The following is a 19,816-nucleotide window of genomic DNA, read 5'->3' on the forward strand; positions in this document are numbered from 1 at the left end:
CGGACCGTGCGGGAGGTGTGGTACTGTAACTGATCCGCAAATGTCGAGTCACTTGCCCAGATTTCCGCGCCTTTTCGGCCGTTGACGCTCTGCTCCAAAATCAGCGCTGTGTATGCCGGTCATATAACCGCCCCTTCTGGAATGACTGGCGCATGCATCGCCTCTCCCAAGCGGATAGCGGGCAGAGACAGCATGACTCCCCCGAGAGTGGACTTCCGGCCCAAATGTGATAGCACCAGACCAAAGAGCATGGCCATCTCAGCCCCTACCCCTTCTCCAGATCATGTACCTTGGCTTGGACATTCAACGCATAAGCGAAACCCGAGAACGCGCGGAGAAAGCTCACAGTCTACAACCCGCAACCTGCTCCAGTGCGCCTTGACCAGCTAGCCCAGCATATATCATCGCCTCGTCTGCAGCGACCCAGATCAACCGAGCGTTACCGTCCGCGGATGACCACCTAGGGATGGTTAATGGAGTGACTTCGGCAGTCAACCCTAAACCTGCCCTGGACCCATGAGACAGTTTTCCCTGCGAGACCTACCTGGCGTACATGGTTAGATATCGATTCCAGCGAACCCATTCAACGCCATGGTCTGCGGCCAGATACTTATAGCCCAACAACACTCCCACCACCAAATTGATTGCGGGTCCCTGCTTCGCATATTAACCCTTCCGCGGCCGTTGGCTCGAGTGGGTCGGCGCTGGGCGTTTCAACGATCTTCAGGGACTACTAGAGTAGGGAGAAGAACGGGACGTGATGTTGCAGATTCTCCATCTGCGGAGACGAATCTGTCGTGGAATGATTAAGAAGTGAGAGAAGGACTACCGTAGGCGGATTTGTTTCACCGCTTGTAAATGAGGAGGACTGGATAGGGGGATCCAGTCATGTACCCGCCACCTAGCTCAAGTAAAAAGGTACCTAGTAGTCTATGTATATCTCTAGGGAATCAAGTATCCGTCCTATCTAGCTCCACCGGCGCAAATTGATAAGGGTCATCTCAAAACATATAATCTCAATTCTGATACATTCTGATGGGCAGAAATCTGGCAAGGTGGGCATAAGTTGGCTGGCACTTGTCTCCACATGCAACGAAAAGGCCGGGGTTACCGCCGAAAAGAAAAGTGAGGTCACTCGATCTTGCAAGATGGGTTTCGATTAGCTTGTGTTTTGAACAAGGCCATGCGCAAATCCTGGAAGCTGGTTGTGCATGGACCCAGTCGGCGTGCAGATGAGCCTGGGCTATACTATAGTTGTCTGCTGTGCCAGGTGAGACAGCAGATTGTGCGAAATGCTGGAATCGATAGCAAGTGGGGTTGACCTCGTAGACAATGTCGGCAATGCTACAATGGCTACAATGACTACAGAAACCGTGGGTGTTCATGTACAGGAGTTTGCAAGGTGAATTTGAGATGATTCTTAGATTCAACGTTATCATCGTGACTAGTCACCGGACTGACCGATCCCATCGCAATTCTCGACCTCAACGCAGGATTGAAAAGAAGTCACCCGTGACATGTAAAAAATCCCGCCCATGCTGTATGGTAATGCACCTCTTTGTACAACGCCGATTCTGTGCAGATGAGACCGAAAACAAAACCATAAACCAGGTCGAATGAGAAAAAAGAAACAATGTCGTGGGGCTGGGGGCATGACCATTTCAATCTGAATAGCTCAACCGGGCGCAAAATGCTAAATCATGTACAAGAAACAAGGGATATAAGGCAAGCGTGAGGAAATTGATGCTGGCGACAACACAACGAGATGACAACAGCTGGAGAAGATCATAAATGATCGTGAGAGATGTATCTCAACCATTGGCTGCTCAAGCTGTGAAAACTCGGTCAAGTTGTCGGAGAGCCCGCATATCTTCTCCACCAAATCCGATTTTTTCGCTAGGGATATCCTTGGGCCCCTCCGCCCGTCCAGTTGCCGGAACTGGAGGAGCGGTGATTGAGGGTAATCCGCCAGACGGTGCGCCGTTCATTAGCGCGCCAATGCTGGGCACAGCAATGCCGGAGCTACTAGGCTCGAGAGGCTTGGAGGCCACCGCACTCGGGGGAGGGATATGAATGGCGTTGGATGGAGGCTGGTTCAAAAGCCGGGGGCTCCGCACAGCTGGGCCAAGGCCGTTGCTGTGCGATAGAGGATGTGGTTGCGTGCGCGGAGATGCCCGTCGAATATCTGCGTGGTGTGCGAGCTCTGACGGGCTTCTACGCAGCATCTCGTGCGCTTCGACTGGCGTGCGTGGCGATCGACTTGCAAGCATCTGTACAGACGATGGGGGCAAGGCCGGAGGCATCGCAACCTCAACCGCATGAATCGGTCGCTCGTGAGGCGTTTGCAAACCAGGAGGCTGCGGAGGTGGCGGTAGAGGAGTACCAGGAGGTAGGGACGCAGGATGATGATGATGATGAGAGTATGCGACATGAGTACCGGCCGGGACTGGAGGTAGATATGAGGGATAATGATGAACCGGAACAGGCGGGGTGGCCAAGGGTGTTGGCGGCCACGTATACGACGTCGTGTATGGGGGAGCATGCGTAGCAGCGGCGCGAGCATACGGTCCCATCGGATGAGGAGGCACGTAGGCTGCACCGGCCATGGGGCCGCGAGTCACGACAGGAAGATTCTGCTGATCGTTGACCGTAGATTCTGGGTAGAGTCCCTTCTGAGGTCGAACATGTCGCAAAGCCGGATCTGTTGAAGGCTGCTGGAGATTGGCAGCAGACGGGTGCGATCTCGAGTAATAGCTGATGAGATGGAGATGCTGTCCGGTCGAGGTGGTGATGCTGAACGACTGTTTCATCAATCCGTCGGGCTTATATCGGTAACCATCGGGTCCTTCGTCAACGCCGTCCGCCCGATCGTCGTCGCTGCCTCGCGCACTATCTGGAGTCTTGCCCCCTCTTGACATCGTCGTTTGGGCCACGCCTGTTCCTCCTCGCTTGCCCTCCATTTCGCGATAAGTCAGGAAGCTGCCAGAGACCCGGCTCGCGCTCCAAGATTTCCCATCGGTCCATCTTCGCATACCCGCCTCCCTTTCATCCCAGACAAAAACTGACCCGGAGCGGATTAACTGACGTTCTTTTTCGGACAGTCGTCTTTGTACTCGGGGGAGAAGGCCAATGCGACAAGCTTCGAAGAGGATGATGGCGTCCGCTGGGGTGCGGACGTGGCCGTGATACGTCTCCATCCACCTTCGGTGATCTGTGTAGGTCCCCGTGATGACGGTTGGTTTGAGCGCCAGGGCTGGGTGATTCGTATGGTACAGAATAGTGAAAGCTGAGCTGAAGACGGAGCTAAATAATTCTGATTCCTCTGACGGCAGAGGAGCGTTGGTTTCTGCGTAGTGCTTCCCTGTGTGGGTGAGAATCAATCACGGTAGCTGAGCAGCAGATATTTGATTTCCCGATTAGGAAACTGATGCAGGCCGGGCGTAACGACTTTGGTCTTGCCACAGCATCCACCGAGAGTGAACGAGGATCTAGTGGTGAGCAGAAACGAGGTTAATTTGCTATCTATGTATATTAGAGAGGGTATGAGATGGTTGGGGGGATAGTGTAGAGGGGGATGGAATGTAGATGGAACCAAGGCAGCAAGGAAGGGAGAGAAAGTAGGGAGTGGGGATGGGCACAACTGATAGGAGAATAAAGAAGGAATGCAGTCGAGCGGACCGAATCACGCGTAAAGTTATACAAAGGATGCTGAGACAAGGAGGCTACATAATGCAACGAACGGGTCCACCAGTTCAATTACTTACAGTGGGAATGACTGCGGGTTTGAGCGTTGCTGCTGCAGTCACAGGTAGAATCGGAGATGGTATGGTGAAAGAAATGGTGGGTTGGTTGTAGGAAGGGTAGATGGTGGTAGGAGAGAAGAAAGGAATAGGCAGAGAAATACTGGAAAAATGATTAATATAATCCGATCGTAATCAAGTTCAACTAAAATGAAATAAAATCCGAGGGAAAAAGAAATGGAAAATAAAATAAAAATAATCAAGTGAAGAATTAGCATCAAAGATAGGGTGGGGAACCAACCTAACTTTGAACCCCACAGGGTTAAGCAGTTGTGTTTTGGTTTATTGAATGAGATGGAATATTATTATTCAAAAATCTGGGTCGGATTTAATTGCGTGTTCGCATGAGCGTCGGCTATAGCGAAATACACATTAGTAATCTAGTACATGTACTGAAGTATGTATAAGTTAATTCAGTGTTGAATAAACCCTCATGTAGTTATTGTTTTACATGGGTAACAGCGGCAGCCCTCTGGATCACTCGTCTTTACTTCTTCTTTGACTGCGTCCGCCTCTCTATTTTTGCCTCATGGCCTCTCGGAATGATGGACTAGTGTAATCCTTATCCATTCGTGATTTCAGCCCCAGCCAGGGTCAGAGGATGTTGGCTTGGACCTCTTCTTTCTAGGCGCCATGCGAAAGATCAGCCAGCCAGATTCAACGACCAAGAAAAGTGGGTACAGATTAAGAGGAGGCCGCAGCAAATGATTTCATCTAATATTACTTAGTTGCTGGATTTATCACAAACAAAGCGAACCTTGTTTTTAACCTTTTCTTTTTCAGCTAATGTTCATCCATGGTACTGGAGAGCGAGGCTGGTGGGAGAGTTCGTTCGCTTGAATTTATCATTGCGCTATGCCTAGGAGCATGACTGTCGGGTCAGCTAAGCTCCAGGTAATTTGACCTCTCCTGAGTCGCACCAAAACTCTCTCGGATATAAGTATAAGTGTGTACCGTTATACTTCCACACACTACAGGTAATCCTATAACTAGCAGTCAAACAGTGAACCTAACAAGAGGAGGCTCATTCACGGGTGGAGTCTAAACCCAGACAGGCAATCTACTTGCAAGAGGTAAGTTACTTACACAAGTAATATCATCATCGTCGTCGTCGTCAGCATTTGGACTGCATGTATTGTATACCACGACCGACACCCAGAGTAACCGGTTGCATATGTGATGGGTAGTACAAACTCCTGCCTACAGGGCTGTAGGATTCCCACATACCGGATGTCCATTCCTTACCAGGTTGATATCGGATAGCATCCAAGGATGATGATACCATAGCACCTGGCACTATTCTCCTTGCTCATAGGTCTGCTGCCCTACCATCCTGATGAAGTTTTGCTATGGCAGCTATGTTACCTGGATGAGAGACAACGGAACCAAATCTCGGCTAGTAGTCTGTCGGGGGGGAGACAGAATTGTCTTGGCCGTCAAAACTCATGATTCAGAAAAATTGAGAATATTCTCAGTAATCCGAGCAAAAAAAACCCAAAACCATGCGCAAAGTATGGTAATACACTAGTAAGATACCAGTGGCGCTCTGATCGCTTGAATCCAACCGGAAACTGATTAGTGCGCGACTTTCTGAAGCTTAAGCTTAATCCAACACGAGGAACCTTAAGCTCGCTTAGAGAAAAATCAAAAGCAGACCTCGGGACGGACAAGGTCTTGCCTACCAGGTTCAAGGTTCCCACTTTCCCTTTCCCTATTCCTTTCCCCCTCCCCCTCCTCCGTCCCCCCCCCTTCATGGCCTCCACTGTGGCTGGGAATCCACTTGTTCCATGGCCGACTTTTCAGTTCCTGTCGAGGTCTTGAGTCGTGTTATGAACTTACTAATGTATGTACCTCCGTATAACCCTGGATTATGTATCCGTGTCATCCGGATCTTACTTTTCCTGGTTCTGGGTTTCATTGCATGCATTGTGATATACGTAGCTGGGTAGTTGGCTTCCAGCTCTCCACTGCTCATCGAATCTTTTACCCGCGGTCTAGAAGGAAGGCCGGCATGGACTATCGGTACTGTGATTTGTGACGGATCGATATTCATCCTACTCAAATCATCGAACGAACGAAAGGAAAAGAGAATAATATGAGTACGTACTAATAACTAGCTCATTCCTCCAATCCTCAAGCAAAACGGGCTTACATAGAGTGCTTCCCAATGATTTAGGGTTAGATCATCCCCGGGTTACGCAGCGGTTCCGCCCGAAAGAAAAGTGACCATTTCTGGTCAAAGCTGACGACATTTTTCCCTTGGGGTTAGCCCGCCGGGCTAGCCGGTGTATATGATCCATGTCTGACTGAGTCGTCTTGACTCAGAGAAGAGAAAATTGTTCCATTTTCCCTCGGATTACCGGCTATCGGCAACCCAAGCGACAGCCACTGTGGCGGTTGGTGCTCGTATTGCTGGCCATCTGATCTCCAGATCTGAATCAATCATTATTCACGGCCTGCCTCGATTAAACGAGCCCTTCAATAACAAGGGAGCAGAAGATTTCCGCATCGGAGTACCAGATAGCCGGGGGGTTTTGCGCCAGACAAAAAGCGTGGATTCACTGACAACTAAGCGATTTGCGATGATGATCGGATTTAGCAAACCCGCCATCACGGAGCTCCCGGACTCTAAGCTCCATCGTGTCGCCAGTTTTTGCCCCCAAATTGTTCGAGGCTCTCACTGAAACCATCCCCATCCTAGTAGCTAGCAAGCAAGCAAACAGGGGTCGGTGGTTCGGCTAGAACTGACAGGTCTGGTAACTCACACTCTACCAACTCCGTACGGGGGCTACTGTACGGTTCTCACCCTCTGCTGCAGATTTATCCGCCGTTTGGCAACCAGAATTTACCAGACACATGAGCAGAAACCCCGAACCCATGAAAAGCTTGACAAATCTTATCCAGAACGGTGGTTCGCCTGACACAACTGTCTGATCAGTAAGATAGTGGATCTTAATGATAGCTGACCATGGTCAGATAGCAAGCAGGTACTATTAGACTTCGGATGGCAAAGTTTAACTCTCACGTAAACGACAGTTTAACCTACTCTAGGATCAGTCATATGCACAGCGATCGGCCACGTAATACCTGATCGACTCTCTTTGCTGGGCGACTTATCAGACTGTAGGCGACCTCTTGCCACTGTCCTATCAGTGGGGGAGGAGTAAGTAAACTTTTTTGCTTTGCGGGTGCCGCGACTTACTCCCCGACTTTTCTTACATGAGTTAGTGAGTACTGTACCTCTTTTCCTTTCTTCTTTTCCTATATGTAATTTTCGCCTCGGGAAATTCCACCAGACGCGCCAGTTAGGCTCTTTTTCCTTTGGAACCTCCCCCGGAACTTATTATCCAGTAGACATGGCCACTTCGGTGATAAAGTTGCGGGCGCAAGGTCGAGCTTTGGCCGTCCGCAGTCGCTTGGGCTTACTCTTTTCCTTTACTTTAGTTCCAAAAAGGATTCGCTAACACATGACAACCTTTTTTTATAAAAAAAAAGATTTAATCTTATTTTCCTTTATTCTTTTCCCTCCCAATTTCCCGACTGAGCCTAAACTAGGCTTACCTGGTACAGTACATGATTAGTGTTCACCGTGCTTCTTAAGGAACTTGCACAGCCATCTCGGTCAGGTCTACTACCAGGTAGTCTTCATTTTCGGGGAGGAAGTGGTTTGTTGCCTCGGCCTATCAGAAAAAGGAAATCAGTCATGTCGCAGGTGATGAGACAAAAGACTATTAGGAACCAATAGTCCAGTTACAAGAATGAATAGGTCTATTTTGACGTTGTCAGTGCGCGCCGAACGCATAGACAATCAACCCCCCCCCGTTCTTCTCAACCCCTAGGCTGCCAAATTCATCGTGTTTCTTTCAATAACCGGGAATATATTGAGCCTGAACATTCCCAGATGACAGTTTGAGTACTGTCATTTGTCTGGAAGTATTATTTTTTTGAGAGTCAGTCCTTTAGTTCTTGTTCGCAAGAAAAGGAAAAACTCCCCCTCGGATGTACGACCTTCACACAGCCCCATCCTTGAGGGTACGTACTATACTGAGAAGCCAAGTATGCCTCTTTCACTTAGACTACTTGGAGTAGTGCAGCCGAACCGGAGCACAGTCTAAGTTAGTACGGTCGTACTCAGGATAAGCGTATCGCCAACAAAGTCGGTCGCATCCTGGCCCGGTTTCCTTGGCTCTTCTTGGCCCGGCCCACTTCAGGATTTCGTAAGTTATTCGGGCCAAGCGATAGGGTGGGCTCTTGGGGAGGGGGGGGAAGGTGTTAAATCAGGAGTGTCCTGATACTAAACTGCGGACTAGTATTTACAGGGCTGGCCCTGTGCAGCTGATGTCTCACATGGCAAAATGAGCAGAACCAAATCACGACGGGACCAGCGAGGCCTTCCTTTTTCCTGTCCCTTGCCCCAATCCACCCCCAAAGCTCCAGTTCGTGGATAACAGGGGGCCGCAGAATACCTTGAGTTCACTAAGTGATATGGCGAAATCAAATCCCGTATAGCAGCAACAAAAGAAGCAAAGAAAGACAAAAGGGCTCGAAAAATGATCCGGAATAGATTAACTTAGATTAAACCATCATGATTACTCCCCGTTCCAAAAGAGCTAGAATGGTGTCACCCGATCAAGTGCTTGTTTTTTTTTTTCTTACTTGATATCCGAGACTTTTGAGGTAGCATCCTTTTCGTATTATTAGTAGTCCCGCTTATCCTCTACATGTGTAAATGTCTCAGCTCGACCGGGGCATACGATATATGATTGCAGGAGACTGCGAACAATCTAGTATGGAGTCCAGTACAAACCGGTTATTCCCAAAGAGCCCTTATAATCAAACCACTAATCACCCTCGGTCCCCGCAAGCTGTGGTTAGTGTTACAGTCCGATGTACCCTGCAATGCAATAGTTTGTAGGACTAAACCGATGTAATGCACTTTGGGGTCCGTATGCACAAACTCCTAGTGTCACTCTGCTGACTCGATTGCAGTCTGGACGTTCTCCCTACGACACTGGCGGGTATGGCGGCGGACCAACATGGATAGCACTTACACATCACCCGCAGCGTTGATGCTCCATCTCGCTGTGTACCTACTGGTCAACGTAAGTGTTGCGACCAGGAAATCCGGACCATGTAAGGTGATGCAAAGTACTACCAGATCGATCCACCGCCGCTCGTATATACACTACATGGTCTTTCAGCAGGATTACCAAGTATTCCCTGATTCCTTGATACAAAAAAAATATATGAAGCATAACCGGTTATAGGAGTGAATGATATGAGACCTTGGCTCGATTCTTCGAAAACCAGGCTCACCTGTATGCGGTAGCACTCGCGACGCTAGGTAGAATACTACGCATTGCTACCTACATAGTAAAAGAGTAGCTAACTAGTAGGCAGTAACCAGTCTAGGTAGTATAGTCTAGAGTGACCGAGAAGGACCGCCAGATAAATAAGCACCACACTCTCTATGGTTCATTTCATAGGGCAAGCTAACAGCCGCGATCAAGCTTTAGTTTCCTACCGAAGAATGCAGCTAACTGAGTGTAAATTGTAGAAGAACCTTGTTACCGCCAGAGTAAGGTACCATAGCATCAGGGTCAGTCAGTTACGATCAGCATCAACAGCCAATCCAAGTCGATTGAGAGCCCCTTCCCCCCCCTCCCCCCCTCTTCATTAAGTCCGAAAGCCGAACAATCATTAGAAAACGATCGATCCTTGTCAGTGAATTGTGATCATGGCTACAGATACTCTAAATTGTCCTGAGGTGGTCAGACCGAACGCTATCACATTCCCATCGCAATTTAGATTGTCAGCCACTATTGTATGACTGGTTGTCCCGTATAATTGAGTGCCAATGTGTCTCTGCCGCTTTCCGTAAGCTTAGCGTAGAGGGGATGGGGGTGGATAAATGGAGCAAATGCGATAAACAGCAGAAGCAGAAGCCGCAGAAGAAGCATCTTAGATGTCATCGGACATAAAGACCGGTCCACTGCTTCAATGGTCCTTTGGGAGAATTCCCCTGGAAACAGAGATCCCTTGCATGTTCGAGTCACACGAGGGAAAGGGAAGAGGTTACTCCTGGAATCCTCTCACATCAAGATCTATCTGGGTTGCGACATCTGATGTCAACTGGTATGGTCATGCCCCAATGCAACCCTTGATTCGAAAGATGTTCCAATTGCCCAAGGGGCGCCACTCTGTGAGACGTTACACGGGGCTTATCTCCACTAGCATAATCGATTTAAGCTAGATTCTAAAGGAAATCATTTGAAAAGAAAAAGTCCGACCAATGCTTTGCCGAATTGCCATCTTCTAGTTTTCTTTTCCTCATTGGAGTTGTCCGATATGCAGGCGATTGGGTCAGTTCTGTTTTTGGCCATTTGCCTTCTGATTCTAGGTAGTCTTGCTTGCAGGGCTTCTTGCCGTCTTATGCAGTACTGTATCGAGTACAATACAATGAGATTGAAGGTGGTGGTGGGGGGCGCAACCACCGGACATGCAGGCTTGTGTTTCTTCAGTATACGTAGGGCAACTGCAGATCCAAGTGGAAAGATCTTCTTTCCTGTCATAGTGGTCAAACCAACACCCACCTGTGGCTTTCTGATCGTTGTACTCGCAGATCAACTACCCGAGATAGATATTGCGGACTGGGATCTGCTGTTGCACCTTCCCTCTTCTTTGTGATGCATGTTAATGATCGAATTGTATGCCATACTCCGTATAGCGTGTTTGGATTAGGTTAAGGTACGGAGCAGCGAGGGGTGACGCTCCGAGAGTCAAAAGTCAAACAAGCACTAGGGAAAAAGACTAAGTCAAAAAGCTTTTGGTTCTAACTCTTTTTGCCAGCCAGAGCTACTCATGTACTCAGTAATACTGACCAAGTACGGAGTAATAATCGTAATCAAAGCTTGCTGTCAAATGAAACCACATATTTATAGCTTACTTCAATAACACTCCGAAGCCGTCGCTCTGGACATCCACCGGTGCAGACCTAGTCTCTCGACTATTGCCTAGGTTAGTGACATACTCCGCATCCGTAGGCTCTATTTATTTGTCTCCTGTTCCCTGTCCCTGCTTAGTCCTCGTTCCGACTACTTGGATTGGGTATAATCACGAACATGGTGTCTCTGTGTAATCTCCCCCTGGGAGGGAACGGTTGATGGACTAAACAATGAAGTAGATTGCTGTTCTTACTCCTATCTATAAACAGTACTTCCTCCGTAGGCATAATACGACATTCAGATTCCATAACCGATGATCCTTATCCTTGGTCAAACTCAAGCCCCAAGTGTCAAAGCGTCTGCAGAAGCCAAGCCATCCCATCCCCGCTGGCTATTAGAGATGGATGTTTTTCAATAGTTTTCCGACTGGGTCTCTGTTGGTTAGCTGCTTATGGATAAACTCAGCCAGCTACGTATCTCACTAAAGCGATAGTAAGATAGGCCAAGGCTTAGCCAATCCTTAGTAAATTAGTAAGTGACCCTGGTTGCCTTGCGTCCAATATCCTTCTGAGTATACAGAGAATATTTGCGTTGCACTGCTGTCACATGCTCTATTGTCCATACATCGTACTCGACATCATTACACACACACACACACACACACACACACATATGAGTACAATGTGGTTTGAGAAAGAAGCTACAGGGATCTGGGTTTGGACAACCGTTAGACTACCTACCTATTCTGACTTCTCAATAAATCGAAGTGGCAACTTGATCGACCATTAATCTGAAACTTTCCACCCCCTCCACCTCCCCCGCCCATCAAATTGTCTCTGTCTCTAAGCGAGCACCGAGCAGAGAGTTCCAGGTTCGGATGTGGATAGCTGGGAAAGAGCGGTGCCGAGCCGACAGTTCCGTATCGCGGGTGAGAACAGAAAAGAGAATAACTAATAGAGAGCAACGAAGGGAAAGCAAACCCAGAGGCTGAGAAGCGAAATCAATTAGGTAAAATTGGAGATTGGTAAATACCAGCTGGGAGGGGAAAAATCACCAAATCACACATTCAAAACTGAACCCCCAATGCCGACAGCGCCGGCGGCGTACTGTACAGGTGTCCTCATCAGGTTGCCGAGCAAATCCAGCCGATACGAAGAGGCGATCCACGGGTCTCCGTTCTAGGCAGTTGTCGCCCAAAATGGTAACAAAAAATCATTGCCCAGTGAGTCCCCAGTCCGATCATAGTTTGAGACATACAATCCATACTACGGAGTTCTCGGTATCTGGCAGTACCTTTTGCCTTCCGTCTGCTGTTCAAGTTTGCCAACAACGTTGCTCTCCAGATTGAGAAATAATTCCAGGCCAAGGCTTTAGGTTGCGTATTATGGACGGGATAGAATTGAACGGTCCTTGGCTCTCTCTGAGTCTGTTGGGTGTTGCCTTTCGTTCCCAGTTTTCCATCTGACGCCGGAGAAAGACCGAAAGAATATGCTTAACACCAGTAAGGTTGGCAACTTGGCATTCTGCCCGGCCCCCTCAACCCCTCCCTTCCTTCGCCCCCTTCTCCCGCGTGGTCAACCTGATGTGACCCTCTCTCTCTCCCTTTCTCCCTTTTGCAGAGTATTGTACAGTACATGGTGGTAACTGTATATGCCAATCTGCCGATATGCCGATCTTCCAGCTCATAATATCGACACGATGTTGGTCATCCATGGCGGATCCGAATTGAGCCTGTCAGGGTACAGTTAGTGGTGGGGTTTACGGTCAATCAATTGTCCTAGATAGATTACTTCCAGAGATACACCGTATGATGACCCGATGCTATGCGCGATCGAACTGTCTGAAGTAAGTCATACCTTTCGCCTTATTAACTCTATCACGGGCCTACTCCTGAAGCCCAAACAAAACCTAGACCCTGAAATGAAGATACACGGCAATGGAACCTCGTGCCGAACCCGAAGATCGAGCCCTCCCCGCGCTTTTTGCCGAGTTTCTCCTTTAGACCTGCTCCGTACTTACGAGTTCTTACAGTACTTGACAGCCCATTGCGGAAGCTGATCAACTTGAGTTTGCACCTGAAACCGCCTGATCATCGAGAGCGTATGATGAGTAAAAAAGAACAAGGCCCGTCGGACCTAGAATTTCTGCCGAGCACAAATCCACCGTAGACGAGGGGGTGGATCGCGGCCCAGCGAGCCTGATTCGGGGGGAGAAGTGGGCTGGGCTGGGTTTGTTTCTAGCGAGGGCTCCGCCCAGACCGCAGCTTGGAGGGAATAAAGTATCCGTTCGGGGTGGGTATATTCCCTTAGGCTTTCCTGTTTCTAGTCCCGATGAGCAATTGATGGGACCAAAGAATCCTAATTACGGCGTTCCAAAGTTTTCCCGGTCGGTTAGAAGCGCCCCTCTTCTCCCTTTCCCCCCCCCCCCCCTTCCCCCCTCCGGACCTGATTCCCGGGTATGGTAGATTGGTAGTGCTGCTGAGGAGTTGAGTCTTCTTCCAGTCCTTGACTCATGGACACAACGCTGAGGAAGGAGTAGTAGGACGGAACGAACGCTATTTAAATGAAAGGGGATAAGAAGAGAGGGGTCCTCTCCACGAACGGTGGTGTATGCCTTTCATGTGAACAGTGGATACATATCGTGTCTTCATGAAAGGCATCCGCCGCTCCCGAGCATTCCCCCTCCCCCCTTTCGATGGATCTCACAGAAACACCTTCCAGAAATCGAATCTTCGACGAAAGGATGGAACCGATATGCGTGCAACGCCTAGACCAGCCTTTCCGAATGATCCGCTAGCATGTTGTCTCCTCTCTTTCAGGCACCAGCTCGGAGAACAGTGATGATAATATACCCAGTTGTACTGTACTGTACATGTGGGTGTGCTTTTCGGACTTAGCGGATGAGGTTCTAAAATTGTATCGTACTCGTATCAGTCAAGTCAAGTCAAGTCAAGTCAAGTTTAGGAAAAGAGGCATGGGGCCGCGACAGATAGTCAGAGCAACTTGGCCCCCTTAATGTGGACTGGGTTGGCTTGTAAGTACTTGCTTCGTTGAATAATAAGGATGTAATAATATAATATTCCGGTGGTGGTAAGGCGGCCACAACCTCTCCTTGTCTATCATGTGAACACACGGCAGTATCTCACCGCTGATCCCTCCGCTTCGTGTTCCCTCCTCACGTGCCCCAGATCCCCGAAGTATAAACACCCCCTCCTCTGAATGGGGTTCTGCGGCTTCTCCATCAGAGTACGTAGCTCGCCCCATATTGTCGTACAATGTCGTGATCACTCGAAAACTTCGCACTGCCGGAATCATCACAGCTCGAATTGTTTTTCAGTTGAATGGACTGCATAGAGAGGGGCTGCGGCAGCCTGGAGAACTTGGAGGCATGCGTTGTTGGATAGATAGTGCAGCCACCTTCATTATGGCGTTCGCATCGCCCACTAACCTAGTCACTGCCAATGAAGTCTCGATTAATCTATTCCAGCTTGGCGCTTCTTATTACTCGTACCCACCTTATCAACGGGCAAATCAATGAGTCATGTTCTTTACAGGATTCGAAGTCGCACGGCAATCATTATGAGCCATCGTGACTCTGCAAAAGATGCCTCGTTTTGGCTTCTCGTGGCCAACGAAAAATTGTATACGAAGAATGCAGTGAAGAATATAATATGGGTGCGTGTATCGCGCCAACCGAAATGCATACTGGTGGCCATGTTTCCTTTGGTAACCTGCATCCAAGAACCTCAGACCAATCACAATGGCGTGCCACGAAACCACGAGATTGACGTGCGAGAGGCTTTACCCAAGCGCAAAGCTAAGCTCCGAGCGAATCGTGCCACTGTCACTATTGGACGCCACCACCGCGGACTACCTCGCAAGTTGCGCGGCCTGGCTCTTCGAACCTCCTGCACGTGAACGCCAATCCGACCTGGTGGACCACCTTCGTCAGTCCCTTATCATCGCCCTGGACGCTTATCCTCACTGTTGCGGGCAGCTGAAAGCAGTTACCACGGTCAATGCTTGTACAGTACCTCATACTCAACGATTTGGTCGCGTGTCTATACATTATGGCACTCCTGATGACCCAGGCGTCGAATTCGTCACTGCACAATCCTCCGTGACTTTGGATCAACTTCATCCTGTCTCTCGGACAGCTGCACAACCCTTGTGGGATTGCAGTGAGACACATCTGAGCGAATTTGTTCCCTCAACGCAACTCGCTAACCCACTTCGCAAATCTGGGGCTCGAGAAGACAGCGCAGCTCCACCCGTGTTGGCCATTCAGCTTACTCGTCTCATTTGCGGCGGGTTCGTCCTAGCAGTGAAATTCGCACATCCACTCGCGGACGCACAAACTTTGGTACACTTTGTCAAGGACTGGGCAAGCATTAGCCGGGCGATACTGCGCAAGAACCCTCTTCCTGTCTTGACCCCAGTCTTCCAACCGGACCAGATAGATGCTCTGGCTGCAGGCGACATTAATGCAGACACGCAGGATGAGACAATCATCCGGCAGACTGAGGACCTACCAATTCATCGCTATGACTGGTGGAACCCAGAACCTGGATCTACCCGCCCATCTGACGTCCCTGAAGCATTTCGGAACGATGTGATCGCCCCGGCGGGCAACTGCATACCCTGGTCTGAATGGGACCATGAAGCTCGCGTATCCTACTACGTTCTACACCTTACTTGGTCCCAAGTGGACCATATCTACGAACAAGCGGGAGGGCGTACCAATGGTCGAATTAGTCGACACGATGCCGTCTTGGCTCACATCTGGTCGTGTATCAACCGCGCGCGGCAGATGCACGACGACGACGGCCCCGTGTACTGTGATCTCACCTGTGGATTACGGCCGGTGTTCCATCTCAGTGATGCCTTTTTAGGGTCACCCATACTGATGGTAAATGTGAACATGACGGGGAAAGAGGTGACCGCGACAAAATCCACTGCTAGTGGGCAGGAGACCCTCTCATTACCCCACATTACAAAGCGCATCCGCGAGACTATCACGCGTATCAATGACCCAGCTACCCTGGGAGCTTATTTACACCGGCTAGCGTTTGAGAAGTCCCCGCAGCGCATCTGGACAGGGTTCCTGGGTCAACGCCATACGATGGTGACGACGTGGGCACGTGCCGGTCTGTATGAGGTGGATTTTGGGCTGGGACGCGGCGCAGAAGGCAAGGTTCGCTACGCCGAAGGTGTTCTCTCAAATCTGGATGGACTTGTCTTGATCAAGGAGGCGCCACCCGCTCGAATTCCAGAGGTGGAAGATCTCCCGTCGCCGACTACGTGGACAGAACATGGTGTGGACATCTCCGTGCATCTTCGGACAGATGACATGGAGCGATTGCTTCGAGATCCATTACTGTTTCCCACGATGCAACGGAAAGAGTGACTGGATACTTGAGGCAGTGCAATGTTACTACTTAATCCTACACTTCGTTGGAGGGGTAACTCGAACACCGTGGCTAAAGAGGTTAATTGAACCTCAGGAGTATCGACTATGGATGCTACACAGTATTGGGACTGATTGGGACTGGCTAGCCTTGATAAGTGTATAAGATAAGACTTGCCGACAATCATTTCAACAATAGGTTGACAAAGCAAGAAGTACTGTACAGTATACGACTGAGTCAGTTGCCGTCCTCGTATAGGCCCAAGTCTTCGCATCCAAGTCAACCTGGACATTCATCTGCCAGTCAGACATAAGCACTAGGTATCCAACACATAACCAACCTCCTTCTTCCCGCCCCCACAGTCGTACGATTAGCCATCATCATATAGCACAGTTATATTTAGTGCAGATTAATCCAACCGTCAATGAGCCAAGGCTTTCTTATCACATTATAGTACCAGCGCAGTTGCCATAAGCTTGCCCCTCTAGTCTCGACTTACTATCATACTCCGTCGCACCATCTATACGATATACTTAGTATATTAGTACTGGTAGTAGTATCTAGGCCAAACCCCGTGCCTCCCAAGTCATTTCAGAACCCTGTTTGACCAGAGAATGGGAACAGATTTACCACTACCCCCAAAATACTCACTACCCAGATAGACACCACCGCAAATACACATCAGGACACATGACAACCCATCCCGAATAATAGTTATCCTCATACGTAATGCAAAACAACAAACTTGAACCAAATCCGCCCCCCCCCCCAATGTTGCAGCTTCTACCAGACACACCAATCGGAAATAGACTTCCTCCTCTTCCAGTGGCGTGGTAAGTTTTTTTGGCACCGTGATTCCACACCTCCCTTCCCTCTCCTGGGTCCCCGGCTAGAATACGAGAAAAGGAACAAGAATCAAGAACATCACCATGTCTTTGGGGACTGTTCAATCCCGTTGATACGAATATCCCCAAAATGTCTTGAATCTGGACCCCCAAGGATCTACTATCAAAAAAAAAAAAAAAAAAAAAAAAAAAGGGTACAATCTGGTTCGGAGGTTTGGAGGTTTACAGTAGGTCAGACATCTATATCCTTCCAAGCCCATGTGGCGCACAGTCTTTATTCTAGGTGGCTGGGCTGGGGGATTTGTCTTTCCCTTAGTGCTGGGCTAAACGAAGGGTTCGTAAAAGTAATATAGAGTCTGGATCCTGGCCGAGGAACGGAAGGAGGAAGAGGGGGGGGGGAAGGGGGGAGCCGAGTTCGTTCTTTCTTTGATTGAGAGGTCCAGTCAAGGTGTTGCCTAGGTAGGGGTAGACAGTTGCTCACAGGTCCCTACCTTACTACCTACTCCCTGGTCACTTACCAATTACTGGATTCGGGGGTTGGGGGGAAAGCAGAACGGAAAACAAGAACAGGGATGATCGCGTTAAGTTGCCAGGTGGTGATATTGGATCCGAATCTAACTCTGCTCTTGGTTAAGTCTGACCTGGTTGTTAGTGTGTTTTGATGCCCATGCAAGTGCTTATTGCTTATGCTTATATTTGTCATGCATCCCATCTCATCCCGTGCTGGGGGAAGAGGTATAACAAGACATAGGTAAATAAGTAGGTGTCTAGTGAGAGGTGTGTGTATGTGTGCGTGTGGGAAGATTACACTTTGTTTCCTCCAGGGTCATGGTGATTAAAAATACATGAATATACAATAGTTAGTGTCTTTCCCCGGGGAAAGGGACTAACAATCTGCCCGACCAAAGTAGCGAGGGAACGCTACCACGTCTCGGACACTAGGTACCCCGGCCAAGTAGCTCAAGAACCGGTCAAAGCCCATTCCGAAGCCCCCGTGCGGCGCCGTACCCCAGCGTCGGAGGTCGGCGTACCATTGGAGATGGCCAAGGTCTTCCCCCGGAAGCAGATGGGGGTAGAGGGCTGGGGCTGGGGAGGATGACGAGTCGTCCGCTGCTGGGGAGTCGCTCTTCCCGTCCTCATTGGCAGCAGCGTGCTTGATCAAGCCGTGGTCACGCATGTTCTGGATGATCTCGGGGAGGCGGTGCTCGCGAAGAGACCCTCCTGCGACCTCGCTGACCTCGGGTAGGAGGAGGTCAAAGCACGCGACGGTTTCGCCGCCGTGACGGCGGCTGCTGTCTCCATCGCTGGACGGTGCCATGTAAAACGGCTTGATGGCCTTCGGGTAATCGGTTACGAAGACCGGCTGACCGTGGTTTATCACTTCTACAATGTACTTCTCGTGTTCGAGCTGGAGCCCCCCCGTCCACGTGGGCGGGTACTCGAATGAGGCGCCGTCCGTGGCAACCGCCGCTTGAAGCTTCTCTATCGCCTCGGTGTAGGTCATGCGTCGCCACTTGGGCCCGTCCAACAAGGCGCGCCAGCGTGCGAGGAGGTCTGGCCGGGTGCTGCCCTCCTTGCTTTCCTCCACAGGCCCCTTGTACGAGATGAGTTCCTGTGCAACGGGGGTGTCGTAGAGCCGGCGCGTGAGGTCGCGGAGCAGGTATTCGACGAGGTCGGTCAATGAGTCCAAATCGTGCATGTAATTCGCTTCTGCTTCCAGCATGTAGAACTCGCTGAGGTGGCGTGGCGTGTCGCTTTTCTCGGCCCGAAAACTGGGCGACAGAGTCCAGACATTACCTAGCTCGGCCGCGTAGGCTTCCAGGTGTAGCTGCGACGAGACAGTAAGGTATTTGGGTGCGCGGAAGAAGTGCTCGCCCTCGGCTGGGGGTGCTGATCCTCCCAATGCCACCTTTGGCAAGACGGTGAACGTCTCGCCGGCGCCTTCACAGTCCGACGACGTGATCAAAGGTGGCTGCACCTGTACGAAGCCTCCATTCGGAGCATTTCGAAATGTATTTCCAAGCTGGTATAGGACTTCGGATCGGAGCCGGGCGAGAAGTGAGTTGAAGGGGGTGCGCATGCGGAGGTGAGGGATTTGACGAAGGAAGTCGGCGCTTTGATATTTCTTCTGAATAGGGTAGGTCTGGCATATGGCTTGTCAACAGAGCTGCCCTGGATTGATCACTTCGTGCTGCCGGAGAGGATATCGGCCTACCTCGGCGTCTGTTTCACCTATAATGTGTACTGATGTTGCGTGCAGCTCATGCGTCTGGGACTTGCCTGGAGGACATGCCTTCCACACTCCTGTGATTTCAAGCGTTGTTCCCTTGGTTAGCCTGTAAAGATAAAATCGAGATTAATTGACATGTCGACTCAATAGGAAAGCAGAGATTAGAGGGAACATACCCAGCGGCCTGCGCTGCACTCACCATAGCCTGCAGAGCCTCGACCGTTGATCCATCGGCGAATTCTATGAAGGAAAAGCGCTTGTGTTTGCGAACATTATTGATGTATCCCTGTAGTTTGATTTCCTGGTCTTCCAGACTGTTGGGTCCGGTGCGGTTTTTGTCGAGGATTTGCGCGCACCGGAGGAGCGGTGGACCGGGGACCGTTGTCGCGGGCCTAGAATTGAGCCTCGCAAAAGATGTGGCGAATGACCGACGCCAGATCCGCATCTTTGAAGGAGGAACAAGAGTAGATAACAATCGCGACTGTAGCTACGCTGGCAGAGTAGATCTAAGCTAAGCTCCAGGGTGCGCGGTGCGGAGGAAAAAGGTGGCAGCCGCCCGGCATGATGATTCAGCTCCGCCCGCCGTGACC

General features: G+C 50.0%; 4 protein-coding genes across 4 annotated transcripts; 2 read left to right on the forward strand and 2 right to left on the reverse strand.

Annotated features, from left to right (window-relative positions):
* Positions 1-1,398: 1,398 nt before the first annotated feature.
* BO86DRAFT_458671 (camp independent regulatory protein) lies at positions 1,399-5,038 on the reverse strand (the record flags this gene model as incomplete). Its single annotated transcript, XM_025677308.1, has 6 exons — positions 1,399-3,361; positions 3,449-3,488; positions 3,765-3,903; positions 4,773-4,783; positions 4,887-4,926; positions 5,028-5,038. The coding sequence occupies 6 exons, from the start codon at positions 5,036-5,038 to the stop codon at positions 1,827-1,829; spliced, it is 1,776 nt and encodes a 591-aa protein (XP_025524081.1). The 3' UTR covers positions 1,399-1,826.
* Positions 5,039-8,823: 3,785 nt separating this feature from the next.
* Positions 8,824-9,137, forward strand: BO86DRAFT_392005 (uncharacterized protein). Its single transcript, XM_025672719.1, has one exon. It carries the CDS (start codon positions 8,837-8,839, stop codon positions 9,065-9,067), a length of 231 nt encoding a protein of 76 aa, XP_025524082.1. The 5' UTR covers positions 8,824-8,836; the 3' UTR covers positions 9,068-9,137.
* A 5,319-nt stretch (positions 9,138-14,456) lies between these two features.
* Positions 14,457-16,570, forward strand: BO86DRAFT_392007 (transferase family protein). The gene has a single exon (XM_025672720.1). The coding sequence runs from the start codon at positions 14,504-14,506 to the stop codon at positions 16,148-16,150; it is 1,647 nt and encodes a 548-aa protein (XP_025524083.1). The 5' UTR covers positions 14,457-14,503; the 3' UTR covers positions 16,151-16,570.
* A 1,221-nt stretch (positions 16,571-17,791) lies between these two features.
* Positions 17,792-19,749, reverse strand: BO86DRAFT_458673 (asparagine--tRNA ligase SLM5). Its single transcript, XM_025677309.1, has 3 exons — positions 19,403-19,749; positions 19,212-19,332; positions 17,792-19,139 (listed from the first exon to the last, which is right to left on the reverse strand). Exons 1-3 carry the CDS (start codon positions 19,669-19,671, stop codon positions 17,883-17,885), a joined length of 1,647 nt encoding a protein of 548 aa, XP_025524084.1. The 5' UTR covers positions 19,672-19,749; the 3' UTR covers positions 17,792-17,882.
* Positions 19,750-19,816: the final 67 nt, after the last annotated feature.

The sequence above is a fragment of the Aspergillus japonicus genome (genome assembly GCF_003184785.1).
Source record: "Aspergillus japonicus CBS 114.51 unplaced genomic scaffold BO86scaffold_61, whole genome shotgun sequence".
Taxonomy (NCBI): Eukaryota; Fungi; Ascomycota; class Eurotiomycetes; order Eurotiales; family Aspergillaceae; genus Aspergillus; species Aspergillus japonicus.

Bases quoted from the DNA above. Each gene is read 5' to 3' on its own strand.
- BO86DRAFT_392005 (XM_025672719.1), top strand. From the start codon at position 8,837: ATGGATAGCACTTACACATCACCCGCAGCGTTGATGCTCCATCTCGCT.
- BO86DRAFT_392007 (XM_025672720.1), top strand. From the start codon at position 14,504: ATGGCGTGCCACGAAACCACGAGATTGACGTGCGAGAGGCTTTACCCA.
- BO86DRAFT_458673 (XM_025677309.1), bottom strand. From the start codon at position 19,671: ATGCGGATCTGGCGTCGGTCATTCGCCACATCTTTTGCGAGGCTCAAT. The intron at 19,333-19,402 runs GTATGTTCCCTC...TTATCTTTACAG, and splicing joins AGTGCAGCGCAGGCCGCTGG to GCTAACCAAGGGAACAACGC. The intron at 19,140-19,211 runs GTAGGCCGATAT...GCCATATGCCAG, and splicing joins TAGGTGAAACAGACGCCGAG to ACCTACCCTATTCAGAAGAA.